At 35.8% G+C, this 10,695-nt stretch overlaps 1 protein-coding gene across 1 annotated transcript; it reads left to right on the forward strand.

Annotated features, from left to right (window-relative positions):
* Window positions 1-9,077: 9,077 nt before the first annotated feature.
* On the forward strand, window positions 9,078-10,028 carry LOC131157716 (NDR1/HIN1-like protein 6). The gene has a single exon (XM_058112061.1). It carries the CDS (start codon window positions 9,321-9,323, stop codon window positions 10,026-10,028), a length of 708 nt encoding a protein of 235 aa, XP_057968044.1. The 5' UTR covers window positions 9,078-9,320.
* Window positions 10,029-10,695: the final 667 nt, after the last annotated feature.

Below are 10,695 nucleotides of genomic sequence, written 5' to 3' on the forward strand. Positions count from 1 at the left end.
CACCCTCAGAAGACTGAAGATGTACCTCAAAAGACTGGAGAATTAGTTCAGTCTACTGAAGAATTTTATGAAGGAATACAGAAGAGGGAGTACACCCATAGAAGACTGAACCCTCAGTTCAGTCGTATGATTTGGAACTTTAGAAGACTGAACCCTCAGTTCAGTTGTCTGACCTTGTGTCTAGTTCAAATTTTTCAGTGTGTTAAGGAACATCAGAAGACTGAACCTGATACTTCTGTCGTCTAAAAATTGTTAACAGTTAGAAATTTTAAATGTTTTAAATATCAAATAATGGTTTCTTGTTTCCCAAATTTTCTGAAAACTTGGAAGACACTCCAAGTGATCTTGAGCAACACGAAATTACTTTTCTAAGCCTATAAATATATGGTTTTGCAAATCAAATCATACAAAGAATTGAAAAATCTACTAAAAAGCCATTTTGCTATCAAAGCTCTCTCTTGCTCAAATCTTTGCTCAACTGAATTGCTAAATCTCTGTATTGTTGATCACCATTCTCTGAGTTCCCATTGCTGATTTCTCATTTGGAGAAGAAACTTGGTGAATTCTTACTTGAGTTTCAATCTTATTTCAATTTGATATTTAATTATTGAAGTATCTAGTGTTTGAAATTGTACTAATCTGCTCTTTGTGAGAATATTCTTGTACGCAGAAATTATTTCTTGTTTCTTATAGTTCTTAAACGATTCTAGGTTGTTGGATTGTTGACCGAGTGTGGGGTATCACTTGGAGAGGCATTGCTCTTGCCTAGTGAAGGGTGACTAAGTGTGGGGTATCACTTGTAATGGTTTGCTCCGCCCGAAAAGGCGTGCAATAGTGGAATCCTTTGGTGGTATTGGCCAAAGCCGAGGACGTAGGCTGGGGATAAGCCAAACCTCATAAAAATCTTGGTGTCTCTCTTTCCCTACTCTTTATTTTCAGCATCTATATACTTTGTTGTGTGTGAATGCAAAGTGCAGGTAGCTGAAGTTAAGAACTGAGATTAACAAGAAGACTCTTAATAAAAGAAAGTACATTTTGATTAAACGTTTGCGGAAACCTAAGAAGGGAGTATGTTTTTTATTCGTTTTTGAAAATCTTTTTTTAAGAGAGTGCAAACAATTTCATTCAATACAGGGCTACAATCAAAAGCTAAAACTGTCAAAAGGCTGCATATTTTGTCTTGGTTTGGTATCTTTGGTTGTTTACTTTAAGTTGTTGATTGGTTATTTAGTTGATCAAGTTTTGATTACGTGTGTTGTGTTTTGGTTTAAGTAATTAAGTCTTTGCTATGTGATTATTGAATCAACAAGAGGTTAAGATTCCATAAAAGGCATTAAAATTTTAATAACCCAATTCACCCCACCCTTGGGACTACACCTCAACTTTCACATGGAAATTATAGTTTTATGAATATGTACGTATTTTGGGAAAAGCCTGGTATTTGGGATTTAGATAAACATTAGAGTTGAGTATATTATTATTTTACAGTAGAGAAGTATAGTTTATCCCATACAGTAGGGAAAATAAAGTTTTTCTCACACAGATTATTATATTATGAATATTGCTTAAATTGTGTGACATAAGAAATGATAGTTTTAAATATAGAGTTTATATATAGTATTTTTCAGAACCATGATATACAATTTTATACAAATTCATATTATTACAGATTTATACAGAACCATGATATATAATTTTTTATAGATTCATAGTATTACAAATTTATAGAGAACCATGATACATAGTTTTATACAGATTCATAGTATTACAGATTTATACAAAACCATGATATATAGTTTTATACAGATTCATAGTATTACAGATTTATACAGAACCATGCTATATAGTTTTATATAGATTCATAGTATTACAGATTTATACAAAACCATGATATACAGTTTTATACAGATTCATAGTATTACAAATTTATACAAGACCATGATATTACAAATTTATATAGATCCATGATATTACAGATCTATACAGAATCATGGTATTATAGTTTATACATAATCATGGTATAACAGTTTATACAGAATCATGGTATTATAGTTTCTACAGAACCATGGTTACATATTACTATTTATAAATAGTATTATATAGTATCAGAACCCTAATGGACCAAAGATTTACAGAGAGCACGGTACCGTTGCTATACAGTTATAGTAGTGTAGCCACACTTTCAGATAAAGTGTTGGTAATTCGTCAATTGGGCCAGATGAGAGTAGAGGATCCCCCTGGAGTCCAGACCAGGCTGGGTAGGCCAATTGTTCTCATAGTTACAGTTACAGATACATATACAGATACAGATACAGTTTGACTTAACCTGGTAGGCCAGCCACGATTAAGTCTAGCCTATGGGTCACACAACCCAATCATGCGGGGTTAATTCATGACTACAGTTATCCATCTAGGGAATTTTTCACAGTTATATATATACATAGATTTACGAAAACAGAATTATTTATCATAGTAAAAAGTATGTTCAAATAGAAAAGTGTATTTGAAATGACATAGGTGTGAGTTATTATATTTAGATACAGAGATGCTTTTACAATTATAGTTGAACTAATAGCTATGTTTTGATTATGTAAAACTCATTGAACACACACTGATATTAACTTATTCCCACTTATTGAGAGGTGACTTACCCCAACAATTCAAACATTTCAGGAGATCCAGATTGTCGAGCGAAGTGAGTTCTGAGGTAGAGGAGGTTGTGATACTGCCCTGGTTTCAGGGTAAGTGTTTGTGCTGGGAGATATGTTTTGTATAATCCTTAGGGTGTTTCATGGATTGTTGGGGATGTATATGCATATGTATGGAGATTATAGTACTCTGTTATTGTATGTATAAGGCTTGGGTATTTTTATGTTTTCCGCTGCATAGATAGTAAGCATTTATAGACAGGTATATCCTCGGTACCCCACTTTGGTTCAGGTTGATTATGTGTATATTATGGTTTGGTATCAGAGCAGACATATTATTTTTTTTTTTATAAAAAAAAAGCAGGATTTTTGGTTCGTGACATCTTAATTGTGTGGTATCAATATATATCTATCTTTTGTCTTCTTTAGGATATTCTCACCAAGGAGATAATTGGGCGTGGTACCAAGAGGGGGATTATACTACGTGGATGACTTTAGTCTAGGAAGAGCTAATCACATGCTCCATATGGTTAGCAACAAAGAAAGGTAGATCTAGCTATAGCACAATCGCTTGGGGCATCCATCATTTGGTTATTTAAAGCACTTATTTCCAGAATTATTTTCCAATGTAACACACTCAAACTTTAAATGTGGACTTGCATTTTAGCCAGGAGTCATAGAGTTCCTTATCCTGTGAGCATGAATAAATGTTTGATTCCTTTTTCTTTAATACATTCCGATGTATGGGGACCTTCCCCAGTAACTATGCCTTTTTGAAACACAAAATGAAGTATTTGGTGTGATTTAATCCTTTCATATCATGGTTCAAACACAATTTTCAGTTAAAATTTAGATCCTCTGTTTTGACAATGGAGGTGAATATGTTAATCAGCAATTTCAAGCATACTTCCATAGTCATGGTCTTTTCCATGAAACCTCAGGTTCTCAGACCCCACAACAAAATGGCATTGCCTAAAGGAAAAAACCAGCACATGTTAGAAATTGCACGTGCTTTATTGATCAAGGCACATATGCCTAGTCGCTACTAGAATGATGCAGTTACCACGACCATGCATTTATTGAATCATATGCCTACAAAATTCTTAAACTTTTAGACTCCATTAAAGGTTCTTTCTAATCATATCCCATTACCTACTATTTTCATGATTCCTCCCCTAATTTTTGGCTGTGTTGCTTTTGTTCACCTTCATAAGAATCAACGCACTAAGTTGGATCCGTGCGTAGTCTAATACCTATTCTTGGGGTATGGCTTACATAAAAAAGGGTATCAGTGCTACAATCCCATTGCCAAACATACCTACATCACCATGGATGTTACTTTTCTAGAGTCCAACACTTTTTTTCCACCATCGGCATCTAATTCCACTCTTGAGGGGGAGCTCAGAGATGAAGAGCATAATTGGTTGGGTGGTGAAGGGTTGGGCATTGAAGACACTTTAGCACATATGAATGATGGAAACAACATGATAGAACTGGATCTTCAGACCTCTTTAGGAGTTTAAATTTCTCCAGAGCTGAACCTATATCATTGGAAAATGTTGAATCTAAAGATAAATCCCCTAACTCCTCAGTATTCGATGACCCTACTTCTAAAAAATAAAACATGGGCATTAGTCGTACTACCTAAAGGAAAGAAAATAGTGGGGTGCAAGTGGATTTTGTCCAACAAAGTGGATGGGTCCATCGATCGATACAAGGCGAGTCCGATGGCAAAGGGATATACACAGACATATGGAATAGATTATTAGGAAACTTTCTTACCTGGAGCCAAACTAAATACAATTAGAGTTCTATTATCTTTTTCAAAAAATTTATATTGGCAATTGCACCAGCTTGACGTAAAAAATGCCTTCCTCCATGGTGAACTTGAAGAGGAGGTTTACACGGACATTTCACGAGGATACACTGCTTCCTCAGAAGCAAAGATTGCATGTAAGCTGCAATGGACATTGTACGAATTGAAACAATGACCTCGGGCTTGGTTTGGTTGGTTTAGTTTGGCTATGAGAAAATATAGCTTTAAAAAAAGCAATTTGGATCATACGCTCTTCCTAGAACATCGACTGGGAAAAGTGACAGTTCTAATAGTTTATTTAGATGACATGATTATTATTGGGGATGATGCAGAAGAGATCCCTAGACTCCAAGAGAAATTGTCAACCGAATTCGAAATGTAGAACCTGGAAGGACTTACGTATTTTTTGGGAATTGAAGTAGCTAGGTCAAGACAAGGCATATTTTTCTTTCTCAAAGAAAATATGTACTATACTTGCTATCAAAAGTAGGATTACTGGAGTGTAAGCCAGCTGATACTCCAATTGTTCAAAATCATAAACTTGAAGAATATTCAGATCGGGTCTTGGAGGACAAAGAGAGGTACCGACGGTTAGTTGGGAAGCTCATCTATTTGTCTCATACTCACCCAGATATTGCTTACACTCTAAGTGTATTGAGTCAGTTCATGCACTATCCTAGTGAAGACCATATGCATGCGATAATTTAGATTCTTCGTTATTTGAAGTCCTCTCCTGGAAAAGGGCTTATGTTCTCAAAGAATAATCATTTGAATGTTGAGGGCTAAACGGACGTTGACTGGGCAAGAAATATTTCGGATAGGAAATCCACATCAGGCTACTTTACATTTGTAGCTAGGATGCAATTTGGTTACATGGAGAAGTAAGAAGCAAAAAGTAGTGGCACTATCCAGCGCTGAAGCTGAATTCCAAGGAATGACTAAGGATATAGAGACTTGGAAAATAGAAATGAAAATAAAAATAGAAGAAAAGAGGAAAATGGTCTGGTGAGGAGAAAATCGGCGACGATTTTATGGAGTACTAAGGAAACTGTCAACAGTTATATAGTTACCACAGCTGGGTAAAAAGGTAAACAGTGAGATCGGATGGGTTAAACACAAAATCGGTGACGATTTTCTGGGAGCCTAAGAAAATTGTTGACAATTTTTTCCAGAGACAAAATATTATAAATGGGATGCATGTCATTTTCTTTTAGATTTACAAAAACTCTCTCTCTCCTCTAGAAGCAGCGAACACACACACATACACACACAAACACACACACACACACACACACACACACACTCTCTCTCTCTCTCTCTCTCTCCTTATTTTCTCACTCTAAACTCGTCCCATTGATGATCAGACTCTGTATTTAAGGCCTAGTTGCGATCCTTGTCAATTTGACCGGAGCAGAATTATGTTTTAAGGATCCTAGACACCACTCCAAAGTTAAGGTAAGAGTGTTAAAAGTTGGTATTTGATTTATTAAATGAAGGATGTGGGTTTAGAGATATTTAAATGATTATAGTTAAAGTTGATTGAGTTGGGAAAAATGTAATTTTAGGGTTTTGGTGCGAATGCCGCAAGCATGGATTTAGGGTCCCTGTGGGCATTTCCTTAGGAAATAAGGTAAGAGTAATAAATAATTAATTATTTGATATTTCATTGATTAAATGGAGTATGTGGGTATAGGGAAAATGTGAATGTGATATTATTCTGGGATTATATGATTTCAGGGTTTTTGAGTTTTGAACGCCATGGGCGTGAGTATAGAATTTTACCAGGTTCCTAGATAAATTCAAGAATTTTACCAATTAAAGAATAACATTTATTTATGGGATTTCAGCATATGATTTACTAAATATTATAGAATATAAATTTAGAGTATGAAATTTGGATTTTATGTCTATTTTATATTTGTGAAAATTCAGAAACTTGGATTACAAGAAATTTTTACAAATGATATGTATTATTTTTATATATACAGGAAAATACAAATTTTCCTGTATAGATTATAGTATAAGAATTTCATTTAAAATTGTGTGGCATGAGAAATATAAGATATAGTACAGAGATTTAATACAAAGTTTTTACAGCTTTTACAGAACCATGATTATATACAGCTTTTATAGATGCATGATTATAAACAACTTTTACAGAACCATGATTATATACAACTTTTTCAGAGCTAGGATATACAGTTATTACAGAGTTATGATTTACAATTATTATACAGAATCATGGTATACAATTTATACAGAATCATTGTAAAACAGTAATACACAGTAACAGTATTATACAGTATCAGAACCCTGATGGACCAGAGCAGATAACAGAGCACAGTACCGTAGCTATATAGTATAGATAGCGCAACTACACATCTTAGATAGAGTGTGGATTATTCAGTCGATTGTGCTTAAAGGAGAGACGAAGGCTCCTTGGCAGTCAGGTCCAGGTTGAGGAGGCCAATCGTACTATAGAGTTTATAGTTTGACTTAGCCTGGTAGGCCAACCAGAGTTAAATCCCGCCCATAGGCCACACAACCCAAGCATGCGGGGTTAATTCATGCATATAGTTATCCATCCAGGGAAGCTTTCACAGTTATATAGATAAATGTATATAGTTTTACAGCGAACAGGAACTATCTATTACAATTAAAAGTATGTTCAATAGAAAGCTTATTTTAAAAGGCATAGGTGTGAGTTATGATATGTTTTACATTGAAATGTTATCACAGTTATAGTTGATTTAATAATTATGTTATTCAAGTAAACATTTGCCACACACTGGATGTAACTTATTTCGTCTTACTGAGAGGTGTCTCACCCTAGAATTCAAAACATTTCGGGTGATCTAGATAGATGTGCGGAGCGAGCTTTGAGGTAGAGGGGACTTTAGTACTGCCCTAGCTACAGGGTAAGTTTTTGAGTTGGGAATTGTATTTTTTGGGTATGCCCTAGGGCATTGAGTTTCTTTTGGGAGATGTATACGTATATTTTTGGAAATACTGAAGCTCTAGTATTGTAAATAAGGTTAAAGTATTTTTATGTTTTTCGCTGCATAGATGATATATTTTATAACGGGTATCATCGGTACTGCTTTGGGTCTGAGATGTTATAGTGAATAGTATTATGGGTATCATAGTAATTGTTTATTATTTAAAAAAATAATGGTAATAATTTTGGGGTTGTTACAAAGGGTCTTTGCGAACTTCTTTGGCTTAGAAGGTTTCTAACTGAGATTGGCTTTGCTCCTAGCTCTGAAATGAACTTATTTTGTGATAACAAGGCAGCCATTGGCATTGCCCATATTCATGTCCTACATGATCGCACCAAGCACATTGAGGTGGATCAACATTTTATCAAAGAAAACCTTGAAGAAAAAATTATTCGGTTCCCATTTTTCAAATAAGACCAGTTGACGAATATACTTACAAAGGCAGTGTCCACAATGAACTTCTACGACTCACTCGACAAGTTGCGCATAAGAGATATATATGCACCAACTTGAGGGGGAGTGTTGGCGTGAGCCATTAGAACAGAGAAATTATAGAAACCAGTTTTAATGTAAAATCTCATCCTTCAACGGTCAACCACGATTTCAGCTAGTCATTGTATAGCCTAGAATAGCTCCCTAAAATTCCTCTCTGTATCTATATATCTTTGTACTCAATTCTAAGGATGAATACATAGGATTAAAAAAAAAAAATTATTTTAACAATATGGTAGCCTCAAATTCTAAGGATGAATACATAGGATTAAAAAAAAAAAATTATTTTAACAATATGGTAGCCTCAAATTCAGCCGGTCATTGTATAACCTAGAATAGCTCCCTGAAATTCCTCTATGTTATTTTTGTACTCAATTCTAAGGATGAATACATAGGATTTTAAAAAAAATTTATTTTAACAATATGGTAGCCTCAAATTGTCTACGAAATTTAATTAACCGAACTCTCAGTAAGTGGCCTACTATGTGCTCTTTTTGGATTTATTTGGTTTGATTTGTCAACTTTCAATTGCCTCAATTTTTTCCCCTCTTGTTACAGAGGATGCAAGACCATTTTTTTTTTTTTTTTCGAATCAGCCTCTCTGAAAATCACATCCATTGGGGCTATATAAAATTGTACGTGCCGGATCAACTTTAAATGTGCTTAAACGAGAATCAGCTCAATATTTTCGACATATCCTTACCATTTTTTCTTTCTGTTTTTCCCGTTCATTCTTTAATTAGTAACTTTTTCTGCAAAATTAATCTTTTGCTTTCAGGTGCATGAATTCACGTGCTTAAACAAATAATAGATGATTGGATCTCTCTTCTATACTCGGCGACATGAATCTCAAGCACGGAAGCTTGAGAAAATACAAATTCTCCATTGACCACAAAGTAGCATACAGATGCTGTTTAGGTGAACAACCCATAAACCTTTGCATTGTATATGTTAACGTTGTCAGATTTAATTTGGCGAGACAGGTGAAGTTTTCTCGACCCAAAATACCCGTTCGAAGTATTATATATATATATATATATATGCTACGTCAACTCCATCTCACCTACATGTGCACGTGTCGTGCTTAGAAGTTTAGTATAAGGAAAAATAAAAAAATAAAAAACCCACCAAAATTAATTAAGATACATGCAAAGTCAAACAAGCCGAACCCATTTACAATTCTATTTATGTAACGGAGCAAAAACATAACCGAAGTCTTCCCTTGTACCCGTCCTGCATAAAGAGTTTAATGAGTAGAAGAAATTAATTAATCCTAGCATTCTGCATACAGTTTTACCCCGCAGAAAGAAGAATAAGAGGAAGAAGAAGAAGAAGAAGAAGAAGAAAGCAGATTTGAAACAATATATGGAAGTTCGTCAAAAGATTCATCCGCTGCCAGGCGATGCAGAAGCACCGCCAACAGCACCATTAGTCCCTCCTGGCTCGTTCCAATCCGAGAAGGGCGATCCAGTGAACCCACCGAAACCAAGAAGCTGCAGTTGTTGCAAATGCCTGTGCTGGACCATCGGTCTCCTCGTCCTCCTCCTGGTCATTGCCGGAGCAACCGGGGGCATTCTCTACCTCGTCTTCCGCCCGAAACTTCCCAACTACTCCATCAGCAGCCTGAAGATCACGGACTTGAGACTCAACTATGACATGAGTCTGTTTACAGAATTTGAGGTGAAAATCAAGGCCTACAACCCAAACAGGAGAATTGGAATTTACTACGAGGAAGGGGGGAAACTCAGCGTTTGGTACCAGCAAACCAACCTGTGCGGCGGATTGCTTCCGAATTTCTACCAAGGCCATGGCAACACCACTGTGCTGAGCGTGGTCTTGACGGGCGAAACGCAGTACGGAAGCGGTTTGATGGCGATGATGCAACAGCAACAGCAGACGGGGGACGTCCCGTTGGATCTGAAGGTGGACGTGCCGGTGGCGATCAAGCTCGGGAGGTTGAAGCTGAGGAAGGTGAGGTTTCTGGTGGGGTGCATGCTGGCTGTGGATAGCTTGGCAGCTAACAATTTGATCACCATCAGAGCCAGTAACTGTGGTTTCAGGCCCAAGCTCTAGATTGATTTGTTCCATGTGTACAGCTGCATGCATGTGCACGCGTGGTTTCGTACATATGGCAGCCTATTGCACAGCCCATGGATAATTCTTGTGCTTTTTGGTTGATTAATTACGTTTCCTACTAAAGCATGAAGGTTGAGTTTATTTTTTTGCACCTATTTGGTGCAAGTTACATTGTATTTGAGGTTGGGGGTATTTCTTGGTTTTACTCATATTGTTTCCCATTACAAGATGAAGTTCAATTCTTTCCTCAATTAATCCAAGCTTGTGATGCATTATTTTTGTCAGTTTACTGCTAGCATCCATGCTCCATAGTGTAAACCTTGACAATATTGGGTGGTATCACTACAAGAAAATTGGTTATTAGTGATGGTTTTAAACCGTCACTAATAATAAAAAAATCGTCATTAATACTATTAGTCACGATTATATTCAATATTAGTGATGGTTACAATTTTGTCTTTATATCTGTGGATACTAATAATTATTAGTGATGAACAATTCAAACTGTCACTAATAGTACAGTATTAGTGACGGATGTCTTCCGTCACTAATATCGTAAAACCGTCACTATAAATCATACATATTTTGTGGTCAAATTCGTCACTAAAGTCGAGGTATTAGTGACGGTCATTAAACTGTCACTAATGTTACGCTTTTAGTGACG

This window comes from Malania oleifera, chromosome 6, assembly GCF_029873635.1.
Source record: "Malania oleifera isolate guangnan ecotype guangnan chromosome 6, ASM2987363v1, whole genome shotgun sequence".
Taxonomy (NCBI): Eukaryota; Viridiplantae; Streptophyta; class Magnoliopsida; order Santalales; family Ximeniaceae; genus Malania; species Malania oleifera.